Source organism: Hemibagrus wyckioides, linkage group LG13 (assembly GCF_019097595.1).
Source record: "Hemibagrus wyckioides isolate EC202008001 linkage group LG13, SWU_Hwy_1.0, whole genome shotgun sequence".
Lineage (NCBI taxonomy): Eukaryota > Metazoa > Chordata > Actinopteri > Siluriformes > Bagridae > Hemibagrus > Hemibagrus wyckioides.
The window spans coordinates 26,183,159-26,197,412 of NC_080722.1; the positions used below are offsets into that span (position 1 = coordinate 26,183,159).

General features: G+C 40.5%; 1 protein-coding gene across 1 annotated transcript in view; it reads right to left on the reverse strand.

Moving 5' to 3' along the window:
* Positions 1-6,846, reverse strand: part of fam13c (family with sequence similarity 13 member C) — a 12,755-nt gene extending 5,909 nt beyond the window's left edge. The window contains exons 1-4 of the mRNA XM_058407076.1: positions 6,384-6,846; positions 2,983-3,175; positions 2,521-2,662; positions 550-631 (exon numbers count right to left, since the gene is read on the reverse strand). Coding sequence (XP_058263059.1) covers positions 550-631; positions 2,521-2,662; positions 2,983-3,175; positions 6,384-6,552 — 586 coding nt within the window. The 5' untranslated portion in view covers positions 6,553-6,846. The remainder of the gene's footprint in view (positions 1-549; positions 632-2,520; positions 2,663-2,982; positions 3,176-6,383) is intronic.
* Positions 6,847-14,254: the final 7,408 nt, after the last annotated feature.

Sequence of the window (14,254 nt, forward strand, 5' to 3'; positions counted from 1 at the left end):
ACAAACTGTTCAGTTGTATGCAAACGTTTTGGCACCCCTGGCCAACTCAACTAAATAAAACCATTAAAATATTTTATTTCGTTTTGAAATGTTTATGCAAAGTTATTTTATATTAAATGAAAAAACAGAGAAGATTAATTATAGTAATTAAGGCACATCCAAAAGCCATCTTTGGAAGATATTAAGCTTCCAAAAAAAAATTCTAGGCAGTTAGGAGTCTTTTTTCTTTCAGTTCTCTGATATTCTAGAGATGTCTTGAATGCATCGCATTGTTAACAATGTTAAAAATGGCAGGGTGATGTAAGGATATGAGTTTTTATTGATTTATTGGTTAATATTAAAATATGAAAATTATAGTTAACACCAAGTTCATGCTTTTTTTTAATTATGGATGCATAAAAGGTATATTTTCCTGATTTTTTTTTTCTGGTGAAGATCTCATAGTTTTATTATGAAAGTTATATTTAAATGACCTGGATATAATATAATAAAATATAATTTTCTGTATATTTTTATGATCAGAAAAGCTACAAGAGTGTTAAAGATTACCTTTGAGCTGCTTGCGAGATTTGGCCAGTTCACTCATCAGCTTGAAAATCTCTGGATTTGCAGACTTGTCATTATGGGAAGGCTATTGGAAAAAAAATAAGAAAAAAGATCAATGAATTAATATAATTGATGATGATATCCCTAACTCAACGCTGTCCTGGACATTTCTTATAGATTAACATGATCCATGAGTCTGGACTTCTTCTAAACACGACTGATTTGTTCTATTTCACTAAGATGCAGTAACTCAGTTTACCACCAGGGGGGATCAGTAACGTGACCCATGTGAATGAGTAAAAAACTAGTTATAGAAATATCTCACTGGTATCTTTAGTGTTAGTGAGAGTGTAAAGGAAACTTCCTGTGTTTCAGGTTCTTCGGTTTAAAAGGTTCTTCGTTAATTTCACTACAGTAATGCATAACTGTCTAAGATCCATTCTGAAGTGTGTGACCGATGAAATGTGTGACCGATGCTACGTTGTAAAATCAGCCTTGACCCTGCTCCTGTTTTATACAGCAGGGCTTCTGGTCATCTCCTGTACATCTGCTGTATATAAGCGGTTGAGTTCGATGAGCTGAATAGAGTTCTGATGTTGCTGTATTGGACAATTGGCAGAAAATACAAGAAAAACAAAAAACATGAAGAACGCCTTTAACCCTCGCTCTCTGTCGGCTCGTGGAAGAACAGTGAAAGGAAATCACTTCAGCCACCAAAAACATCAGCAAGGCTCAGAGATCTTAAATACCCCCCCGCTTTTTAAAGAAATGTTTAAATGTTTTCAATAAAACATTAAATACATGATTAGAGCAGCAGCTAAAGCATTCTTTAACAGTTTGGATTTGATCTTTTTAATATTTTAGAAAACATTAACACTCCTTCTTCACCCTGCCTTGTGTCTACATGATGTGCTTAATTAATGCCATATTCATTAAAAATTCTAATGAGATCTAATAGGCATCCTTAAACCTTTATAAACATGACATTATGTTTCAAATATACATTTAATGTTATTATTCATATTATTATTATTTCTATATCTTTACAATCTTTTGATTAAATAACATTTATTTTACTTTTCCACCAGCATGAATTTCTGTTCCAAAATGACACTTTTTGTTCGTTTGTTTGTTTCGATTTATTAGATGTGCCCTGTGGGGTGGGAGGGTATTATAATGGGGTTGTACACTATATTGCCAAAAGTTTTGGGACGTCTGCCTTTACATGTACATGAATGTAATATGGAGTTGTCCCACCCTTTGCAGCTATAACAGCTTCAACTCTTCTGGGAAGGCTTTCCACAAGGTTTAGGAGTGTGTTTATGGGAATTTTTGACCATTCCTCTAGAAGTGCATTTGTGAGGTCAGACACTGATGTTGGATGAGAAGGTCTGGCTCACAGTCTCCACTCTAATTCATCCCAAAGGTGTTCTATGGGGTTGAGGTCAGTCAAGTTCCTCCACACCAAACTCACTCATCAATGAGCTTGCTTTGGTCACTGGTGTGCAGTCATGTTGGAACAGGAAGGGGTCATCCCCAAACTGTTCCAACAAAGAGCATGAAATTGTCCAAAATGTCTTGGTATGAAGCTGAAGCATTAAGAGTTCCTTTCACTGGAACTAAGGGGCCGAGTCCAACCCCTGAAAAACAACACCTGAATTCAATGATTTGGAGGGGTGTCCCAAAACTTTTGACAATATAGTGTATAGTGCCTGACCTCACAAAGGCGCTTCTTCTAGAGGAACGGTCAAAAATTCCCATAAACACACTCCTAAACCTTGTGGAAAGCCTTCCCAGAAGAGTTGAAGCTGTTACAGCTGCAAAGGGCGGGACAACTCCATATTACATTCATGTGCATGTAAAGGCAGACGTCCCAAAACTTTTGGCAATATAGTGTAGATATCATTTAATATTAATGTAATTTGGCGAGTGTTTGGAAGTAGAAACAGCTGCTACAATCTGGCAACCTCGTACCTTGTAGTTCATCTCTTGTTCGAAGCGTTCTTCAAACTTGCGTATCCGTCTCTTGAGCGTCTGGATGTGTTTAGTGAGTAATGGAATAGATGGAGCATCTTTAGCGTCATCAGACGTCTCCGGTCGGACCATACCACGAGGCCTGACAGAGAGAACGGGACAGTGATTTAATTCTCCATCTGATGAGGAAGGTTTTCTTCAACATTATACAATATAGAGGCAAATATAGTGTGTGTGTGTGTGTGTTTATTTGTACAGAATGAGATGCTTTGTGCATGAGGCTGGTGTCTGTGCATTTGTATGTGTGTATGCATGTATATGAGTGTGTGAGTCTGTGTGATGGTTCACTGCCAGGGTCTGTGAGTATGTGCATGTGTGTGTGTGTGTGTGTGTGTGTATTTTTGGATATATGATGGTAATGGTGCACTGTCAGGGTCTGTGTGTGTGTGTGTGTAATGGTACATGATGAGCTGCTGTGTGCAGGGAGGTGATGGTGCACTCTCGGGGTCGGTGTTGAAGCGCTGGCTGAGGCTGAGGCTGGCGCAGCGTGGTGAGGGTAAAGGGCTGTTCCCATCCGTAATGTAAGAGATGAGACGACTGGGACCAGGGTTCTGCTGGAGATCACTGCTGCAGTCACCTTCAGACTGCCTACGATCTACACACACACACACACACCTCTATATGAGTTGCATTTACATCACATGTAAATTCACTGCTTTAAGCTCTCACATATAAATGTCTGATCAGTTGAATGGAATATTTGATGTGTGTGTTAAGGTGTTCCTGAACCTGAACAGCCCGCGCTCTTATTGTGACATTCTCTATATTCACTTCCTGGTCCTGTCTCCGCCCTCTGTTATGTCACAGGCGTGTCATCCTGACGATGCATCTATCCACCTGTTACCTGTTCAATTACTAATTAGCTTCTCTATGTACACCTTCACTGTTTTCTCTGGTTTTACGATTTTTACTGAAGGACCCACACAGACGCTGTACACAAGCAGAGGATGAGCAGAGTCTATTTCCTGAGGAAGCTCAGATCTTTCAATGTCTGTAACAAGATGCTGGAGATCTTCTACCAGTCTGTGGTGGCGAGTGTGTTTGCTGTGTTGTGGTCAACATCAGCACCAGGGATGCCAGCAGGATTAAAAAGCTAATTCACAAGGCTGGATCTGTCGTTGGACACAAACTGGAGACGTTTGAGTCAGTGAGGAACAGGAGGTCACTGAACAAACTGGACAATCCGTCTGACCTGCTCTACAACACACTACAGAGTCAGGGGAGCTCATTCTCCAAAAGACTCGTACAGTTTTGTCACCGAGAACATTCACACCCTTCACAACGCTATACAATAGCTTGTGTGTGTGTGTGTGTGTGTGTGTGTGAGACAGGTAATCACACTCTCATACTGCACTACTACAACTATTAACACTTTTCACTAGACTCACAACCTTCTTCATTTTTATGATCTACTGCCAGTTTACACATGTGTACTGTACTTTAATGTAAAGACTGATCTAATTAAATCCACAACTGTTTCATATCTGCACTGATAGCTTTAATTTAAATTAATGTATTAAATATTTAAGGTTTTTCTTTTGTGTGTGTTCTATCTAAGAACTGACTGTAACACCAAGAACTTCCCTTGTGGGATCAGTAATCCACCCATCAAGCCATCCATCCATTCCCCCACCCACCAATGCATCCCCACACCCACCCATCTATTCCTCCATCCACCAACCCACCCATCCATCCATCCAGTTATATTTCCTTGTTTTAACCCTTGAGCCTTTTTTTGTTGTTTTTGTTCCCTTTTTTGCTGCTTCTTCTCTAATTCCTAGAAAATTCATCAATAGGCTGCTTGATTATTTTCCAATAACAGCTCACCCCGAAGTGATTTATTCCTCTTCCATGCTACAGAAATTATACTTGTTATTTATGATATCTCAGCTGTACAGCACAGATTTCGCTTGTCTTTACTGCTTCATTCTCCATTCTTAAACTTAGCACTGACACTTTCCATAAATGATAAATAATACATCTCTCCTCAAAAAACACTTAACCATATCAAACCAGATATTAGTTAAGTAATTTACTGTTTTTAATCCATTCATTATTAGACCTTAATTACATAGACCTCTCTTTAATCAGCCTACAAACTTTAGAGCTGCTCTTCGCCTAAATTCTTACTAGAGCCACTTTTAACTACACTGCCCATGTCCATGCTAGACCAGAAATGTCTAAACTTCACACTGTATCTGTACATAGCGAGCGCCTACGTTCCATAAACACCCCTGAAGAGCCTGCGTGAGCTCACATCACGTCCCACATGGCTACAATGCTGCTTCACATCCACGCCTGTCTGTCTGTGTGTGTGTGTGTGTGTTGAGAAGAATCTGGCTTGGATCATCATTGCTCCAAAAATAAATCATGTTATTCTCTGGGACTTTTGGGACTGTTTGTGATGTCAATTGATTTTTTTTTTTTTTGCTAAACATCAGCTTTGCTTCAAATACAAAAGCAGACATTAACCCCAATTAACCTCAATCATTTAGTCACGGGAGTGAAGTTAAATCTAGAAACTTCTACTCCACACCTCGGATATGTGGCAACACCGCTTTAAAACCGAAAAATAACAACAGATTTGTCTGGATAATAAATGATACACGGATTAAAATACAGCGGAGAAATGATCTTGTTTATCCAGGTATTTTTGTTTTTGTATCAGCAACAAATGCACCGTTGTAATTACCCAGTGTTGCCAGATTGTCGGATTACCTCCCATATCTGGTTATTTTTATCCACACTGGGCCGGAGAAAATGGCCTTCAGTGGGTGGATATGATTTGGATTCGTTTCAGGCTGGTTCAGAGAGATTTTGGAAAGGAGATTTTGTCTCAGGGGGAAAAAAAGTCACTTTAAATCCTGTGTGCATTCTGTAGTTCTGGCAATGAATTTGATATGAGAATTATTTTGTCAGCAGGTTACAGGTTTGTCAGAGCAGTTTACAAGAAACATCTTTCACTTGATGCTTTCAGTCGAAGTCTATCACATCGGCTATAATTTAAGCACTGTGCATTTGTATAATAATAATAATAATAATCTCCAAAATCAACTGGACGGTTTTCTAAGAATAACCCTCTGTAAATATAGACGTGAGAGATGAGAAGAGGATGGACGTTAAACAGCAGGTGGAATTCACATCCATGGACGCATCTCTGCATGTATATGTGTTCACTAGCACATGTATGAAGAAACACTTGTGAGTCATCGAACCTTTCGCTCTGACGGCAAAAATATAAGGCGAAAGCTCCGGGCAATCCCTGCCCCTGTTTTATGATCTATAAATAGATGAGACAGGGTTGGACAAGAGAAAATAAATATTCAAAAAATTGAATAAAGAGATGTGCAGAAATAAAGATGAAGATGATAAAGCAAGCAGGATGCTGAAATGTTTGTGTCAGCTCAGAGGTGTGTGTTAGTCAAAGCAGAAGAGAAAGAAAGCCATGCTGTGAGGAGGTGCGGCCACGCTGCATATCCCTCCGACTCGCCGCATTATTAATAGACACCTGCGTGAAATGGCACCACGAGCCAAAAAAACAAAAGCAGGTGGCGAGCACATCTCGAACGAATCCCCTTCTCGATCCTTCATTCTTCTAGAGAATGAATCAATGGGAGAGAAAGAGCTGTCAGGCTAAATTTGCCATGCATTCATCCACAATCGTGACATTTCACACAGCATCCAGTGGCTCCAGGAAGCGTGACATATAGAAACGTACTACGTCACATCTTCCACCTGCATGATGATGCTAAGACATGCACATGTGCGAGATGGTGCACCGTTCAGCATGGTGAAGGTATTACCTTGAGGGCTGTTCTCATCTCTCAGGCTGCCGCGTGATGGGGGTTGTGTCTCGTCCCTGCCACTCGTACCGGTTGGGCTTTCATCGGGAGAAGAATCCGGCGGTGAACTGGCATCCTCCTCCAGAGCCTGGAGCTTTAACAGAGAGCCCTGCAGGCAGAAGCAAAACATGCCAACAAGGTTCAGGCAGAAAGGCTGGGATGGAGGAAGAGGAGACTGAGCAATCCGGTGGGTGTCAAACGAAGAGATGGAAAGCTGGAGTACCGCCGCAGTTTCGCTCTCACACTCATACACACACACACACACACACACACACACACACACACACAGCACTCAGCGCTGCCTCTGCTGCTGCTCACACGCGTCTTCACAAGGGGGTGTGTGAACGTGCTCCGATCATATGAATGCTGCAGCGGCAGCTCCTAGCCTCGCATGGGTTCTTCATGCAGTGGTGGGAAAGAGAGAGAGAGAGAGAGAGAGAGAGAGAGAGAAAGAAGGGGGAGGTCGGGGGGGTCTGCTAGCGTCAGCAAGCCCCAGGGCAGGCCGGATGAGACCGGCTGAAGTGGTAGGAGAAATGAACGGAGGGAGGGAGGGAGGGAGGGAGTGGGAGTGATGACTGGATGCGTGGGGTAAGAAGGCGAGGAAGGGGTTTCTCAGGCGTGGCATGGAGGTTTTTCCCGCATCTGAGGGACGGCCGATGTTCTCACACGTGATAGAATTTGTGATACAAGTGCATAGCTCCTCCCCTTATCCATTCATAAAAAAAAGGAGGAGGAGGAGGAGGAGGAGAAAATCCAGCTTCCAGCGGCAGGCCAAGATGAGAGGAACCCATACATGCAGAGACGCACGAACTAACGTCAAGGAATGATGTATTTCTCCTTGATGGAGCTGCATCCCCCTCTCTTTCTACCAGATATATGGAAAGGAGACTGAGACGTGCAAGGATGACTCATCCAGCCCCTTCCCTTCTTATCCTCCTAAGCTATCTCTCTCTCTCTCACTCTTTCTCTCTCACTCACTCATTTAGTCCTCAGGGGAACAAACAATGTGGTTGTGTGCACGTTGTGTGGTTGATGCCTCCTGCTCCAGTGACACACGTCACGTCAGCAGTCAAGTAGTGTCTTTATTCATGGATGTGCAATCATCTACAGACATTCAGACTGAAAATGTGCAGAAATGATATGTTCTAGTATATCTTTAACCACATGAGTAAAAAAAATAATATTCTGCTTTTAAAATGATCTGCATGCTTATTATTAATAATTCCTGAAACCCTGCCTAGGAAAAATAACAACCCCAAGCTGCTTCCTGTGAAATCTAACAGGGTTGGAGACACTCTGGGATTTCCGTTCTTTCTCTGAGTCTGTGATCGTTCCTGTGTTGATTTAAGCATCACAGATGTATTGGAGGTGATAATATTCACCTGTGGTCAAGACCTGGCAAAATAGGGTAGGACAGAATTCAGAATGGCATTCATTTCCATAAGAACCACAAAATAGTTTTATGTTATATATTAGATTTTTTTTGTTTTCAGGAGAAAATATGGTTATTTAACTCTATTTACCAGATGCCAAAAATGTATTTATCAGACACTCAGGGCTATCTATGGATCTACACTATACTGCCAAAAGTTTTGGGACACCCCTCCACATCACTCAATTCAGGTGTTGTTTTTCAGGGGTTGGACTCGGCCCCTTAGTTCCAGTGAAAGGAACTCTTTATGCTTCAGCTTCATACCAAGACATTTTGGACAATTTCATGCTCTTTGTGGGAACAGTTTGGGGATGACCCCTTCCTGTTCCAACATGACTGCACACCAGTGACCAAAGCAAGGTCCATAAAGACATGGATGAGTGAGTTTGGTGTGGAGGAACTTGACTGTCCTGCACAGAGTCCTGACCTCAACCCCATAGAACACCTTTGGGATGAATTAGAGTGGAGACTGTGAGGCAGACCTTCTTGTCCAACATCAGTGTCTGACCTCACAAATGTGCTTCTAGAGGAATGGTCAAAAATTCCCATAAACACACTCCTAAACCTTGTGGAAAGCCTTCCTTCATGTGCATGTAAAGACAGACATCCTAAAACTTTTGGCAATACAGTCTATCTATCTATCTATCTATCTATCTATCTATCTATCTATCTATCTATCTATCTATCTATCTATCTATCTATCTATCTATCTATCTATCTATCTATCTATCTATCTATCTATCTATCTATCTATCTATCTATCATTTTGTTGGCCCGGAATGTGTGTGTGTGTAATTGTACCATGTGATGGAGATGGGTTTAGGCTCCAGGTTCCCTGTGTAGAATAAACAGTACAGAAGATGGATAAATCGATCATTTTGGATCAGGTATGCTAATAATTTTGGAGATGAGAAAACACTAAACACTCTATACAGAATAGAAATGCAACTAATAACAAAATAAATGAATGTCATGGGCAGAGGATCTTTATTCACATAAATAATCTTTCTCGTCTTGTGTTACATAAAAGTCCTTTACTTACTGGATACTGTGACATTTCCTGTTCAGTTTTATTTTTAGTTTGTGGTTTCTCTGACATGAACGCTGGTCTTGCTATTTGTAGCACAAACCCATAGGGACCTCATGGCTAGCTATGATGTCTGGTCAGTGAAGGTTATGAGAGCGATGAGAATGCATTGTTTTGTCACAAAACTATTGCTAGTCTGAATCTTATCTCTCAAATCCGTGCTTCTGTAAACATCTTCTGCCTCTGTGGCTCAAAATACAAAGGACGAATCTAGACACGACAATAAACAGTCACAATTAATAAAAAGCTATGTTGATTCTTCCCGACTCTGCTGCTCATAGTACCATGTGAGAGTTCAGCCGTTTTCTGGTTCTGACCTCAGCCTGTCTGTTTGGATTATGAGTATGAGTTCATGCTGCCTGCTGATACTCTGACCTTAGCTACTGTGCCTTGCATAAATATTCACCCCCTTTTTGCAGTGAACATAAACCCAAATAAACTTAACTGGGATTAGAGATCATGGATCTAGACAAAATAGTTCATGCTCAACATTATAAGTATTCACCCGCTGTTGTGGCAAAACCATATTAAAATTATTTCTGGTGCATTCATGTGCTATCAGAAGTCACATAATGCTAAAGTGTCACCTAATCTAAGTGTAAATACTCCTGACCCAGTGTATGATGACCAAGTGCTATCAAAAGCCGTACATGACAACGTTCTGGGAACATATCAATCCTACCATTATTAAAGAAAAGAAACAAAAATCTAGCACTATGTACCTAGAGTAGGCTGTCCACCAATGGAAGCCACCAACAGGCCAATTGGCTAGACGGATCCACATACAGGAGAAGCTGGACTTTCTGGAACTGTGGTCAGAAGAAAGCTATTATTAAACCATTTTAACCAGCAGTATGTTGATGCAGCAAGATTTCCCATCAAGAGTCTGATGAGACTGTAGCGTAACTTTTTGTCTTGGCAGAAAATCCATTACCTGAGAATACTATTGAAGCACACAATAAAATGTGGCCAAGTGGTGGTAGCATCTTGTTACTGGCATGCTTTTCATCTATAAGCCTGGGAAACTGGTCAGGGTTGAAGGCTAGTTGGATGGAGAGAAATAAATCAATCCTAGAAAAAAATCTGTTCAGGTTTTGCAGAGATTTGGGATGGAGGTGTGGGTTAGCTTTCCAACAGGAAACAACTTACTGCCAAAACTAAACCCCAGAGTCCAAATGACCCAGTCAAAGCCCAGACCTCAATCTAATTGAGAAATTGTGGTAAGACATGAAAACTGCTGTCTCAATGCTGTCTAACAGAAACAGTTGTGCCAAGAAGAATGAAAGATCCAGCTGTGAAAAGCTGAAAGAGACATATCCCAGACCTGCAGCTGTAAGTGCAGTCAAAAAGCAAGGATCTAGCCAAGGGGCAGTTACTTAGGCATCAAAAAAAGTCTGCTGTTCTCTTTCAATGACCTTGGTGTCACAGAACCAAATATTCTGCACCTTTGAATGGTCCTACATGTTTTTCTAATTGAAGGCACACAGCTGAAATCACATCCATCAGTTCCAGCTTGTACAGCTTTGATAAACACATCAGGAAAGGCCATTTTGGGATCTACATGGCTAGTTAAAGTAGTTAAAAGTAAATAAACTCTATTTATCTAGCTCTAATAGTAAGTAGTAATAGTAAGTGATTTAGAATAAAATAATAAAACAAAACAAAAAAATCCACACAATAAAATATTGAGACACACAAGACAGACAGAAACAATAATCCAGAACTTTAACATGTACATGACAAAACACACAACAGTTTTTTGTGATTGTTGCAGCCAAAAATGCTTGATTTTACTTCACTCTTTTTTTGTTTTTAAAGTTTTTGGTGCTTTTTGTGGAAAGAAACATGACAAAATCAAGGCTATATTAACCCTTTTTACCAGTACATTGGCATTTCAGTGCACCAGAGGGATGGAAATCTCAGAGAACAGCACTGAGGTTAATATCACCATTTATTTTCAACTTTTTTTATGAATAAATAAGCCCCTAGTAGGCTTGCAAAAACAGAAAATACAGAAAACTTAAACCACCTTCTTTCATATGAGCCATTAACCATCACTGTTGAGTGTGACGTGACAAAGAAATTCAATATTGAACAAAACCCGGGTAAAAAGAGTTCAAACAAATCCCAGATAATTAAAAAATCCCAGAGTCGCACGTCAGAGCTTCCTGCCATCCCTTCGTTACCGCGTCCTGTGAATCTACATGTTCTATAAATGAGATATGTTTGCATTTCATCATTAAGTTTATCAAATCACTGAATCATGGGCTTTTATATGGGCAGTAATTTTAAAAAATGTACAATAATTGTTTAGTTAATCTATTCTGATGTCTATAAGATACCAGGTTATTTTAGCAACAATAATTTAAAAAGATATTGTAATTTTCTCATGCAATCTTGTGTTTTGGTTACTACTCCCACTCCATCTAACCTTGTGACACTGACTGCAAGCTTAATGACGTCATTTCACCTGCGCTGTCTTATTCATTATTTGGATGAAACTCTGTGAGAATTTCATTATCACCTTCAGCTGCATTTTATTGGTCCAGCTTCTCACGATGAACGAGCACAGGTGTTAGACAAGCAATCAAAAGATTGATAATCTGGCATTTGGCAACCCTGTGTTGTTTGATGTTTGCTGTGTGTACAAAAGAGTCATAGGGACGTGAGAGAGCAGGACAGCCTGAGTCACTACAGCAAAGCGGATCTTGAAGCTTTCATGGCCTGACTCATCTCCACACACACGGTCACTGGCAGGGATTACACACTGGAGACATCCAATTACAGCATGGATCTCCATTTCAAACGGACAGACCAAAGCGAATTACTGTGATAAAGTTCAAGCTGTCCCTTCCTACTTCCTCTGTCAAGCCTGGGGGCTTCAAAAAGCTGAAATGCTTTGAAATGTCAAAAGTCGCAGTCCTTGCCGATAGCAAGTCAGATTGGGGGAAAAAAATTGATAAACAGCATTCATCTTATTGTCAGGAGATCATGAATGAGGAAATGGAACAGCTATCTGTAGAGGCATGTGAGGAAAGCTGTCTTGATGTCTTCACACAACCTCTAAAGACCTACCTTTTCCTAAAGTACAAACACTAGCACTTAAAAACATCAAACTTTTTAAAAAACTCTGATGGCATTATCCCTCATTCATCATTCAGTCGTGAGCATCGGTCAGCTCATGTCTGTCGAAAAGAATAGAATAACTCTTAATCAACTTCAAATTACAAACCATGACTGCCCCGAGAGTGAGCTGTAACGTTAAAATTATCACTGTTATTAGCTAGTTAACTTTTCACTAAGCTACTCACCATTGTCCTCTTGCTAGCTTGTTGCTAAGCTACATGCTGCTGGCTGTTGATGCTGCTGTATTGTAGTTTTATTCAGAAATGTAATTATTTAGAGAATATTTTATTTCAGCGCTACAGAAATTCAGATATAAGATTTACATTGTGTTTGATGCCAAGTAAAAACTCCCTGAGAAGACATGAGGGAGAAAGCTTGAGAGGAGCTATATCGTCAAAAAGTACTAATTGTGTTAAGGAACTTGTGTGTGAGCATCTTCATTTCTGAAGAACTTTTTATAATAGTAAAGCATCGAATCAAACTGAAATTATTAACTGAATAGCGAACCTCAAGAGCCAAGGTCCAGTGGTCAGGAAGTCTGAGAGCAGGAGCTGTGGAGAAGTCTTACTTTTTAGAAACCTCTTTAACTGTAATTTATTTCATTTCATTTATTCATTCATTCATCATCTATACCCACTTTATTCCTAATTAGGGTCATGGGGATCTGCTGGAGCCTATCCCAGCACACATTGGGCAGGGGTACACCCTGGACAGGTCACCAGTCCATCACAGGGCTACACATAGACAGACAACCACACACACACCATGGACAACTTAGAATTACCAAACAACCTAACATGCATGTTTTTGGACTGTGGGAGGAATCCAGAGTACAACCACAAACAGAGAGAACAAACTCCACACAGAAAAGCCCCTGCCAGTTCGAACCTGGGATTCAAACCCAGGACCTTCTTGCTGTGAGGCAACAGTGCTAACCACTAAGCCAAAGTGCTGCCCATAATTGAGTTTGTTTCTGTTTATATGATAATATACAGAAAATGACAGCAACTTTTTAATAAACATAACCCAGATCTATGAAGAATCTTCAGTAACATTTTAACCACAGTTTCAGATACTGTGTTTTGCCTTTAGCTCAGTTTATAGTTTTTATGACCCGATAGACCTCGTCTCACTCCTTCCCCCTCCACCGTGAAGAGATATCTGGTCAGCAGAAAGGTAGGATCATGTTACCAGTAATTTATCCAGAGTTGTCTGTGCCCAAGGCTGATAGATTTACTCTATTAATTTGCTCAGTAGGATTATTGATTTGCTGTGTGTTCGAGCATGTGGCTATTTTGTACTGCATTCAGCGGCCAGATGGTGCTGTTTCATGATAACGTGGTGCCTCTGTGAGAGAGAGCAGATAACACAGGGAAAGTTTCACTACGTCACCAGACTTTGCCTGTATTTATATTGTGACATACAGTAATCCTAGCTGTGGTGAGGCTTGATGCTTCTACGTGGCAAGTTAGCAATTAACACATTCCAGACTATAATCATGTTCTTATTAGTGTGGTGAGCCGCTTTATATCCCAGGGTCCTGTTTTTTCTGTGTTACCTTCTTGTCTCTCTCTCTCTCTCTCTCTCTCTCTCTCTCTTTTAGGTTATTGTGTCATAATTAGACCTGACTGAGTTGCTTGCACTTTGATCACATTGTACCAACTTTTGTATCATGTAGGTTAAGAACATATATAATAATCTGTTAGATGATAAAGATTAATTGTCTCAAAAATATTTTATACACAAGTTTTTTCACACTTGCTTTTGTGCATAATTTCACCTGGATACTGTAGATTTCTGCATAATGGCTGAAATTAATCATCCCCAGCCCAGGATCCCACGATATCTCTGAACAACTCCATGATCTCCTCTTCGGCCACTGCTCACAACCTTGGACAATCAACTGTCCTTTTCCTCCCACATTAATAAGGTCACACACTCATGTCGATTTCTTCTGTACAACATCAGAAGGATTTGGCCATTTCTATCCACACAGGCTACTCAGGTGCTTGTTCAGTCTCTGGTCATTTCAAGACTGGGCTACTGCAACTCTTTACTGGCGGGTCTACCTCTGAATGCAATTCGTGAAATTGTGTGACTTGTTTTCCACCTGCCTAAGTTCTCCCACACCACCCCACTGCTGCTCCTCCACTGGCTTCAAAATACTGACGCTTGCCTACAAAGTCA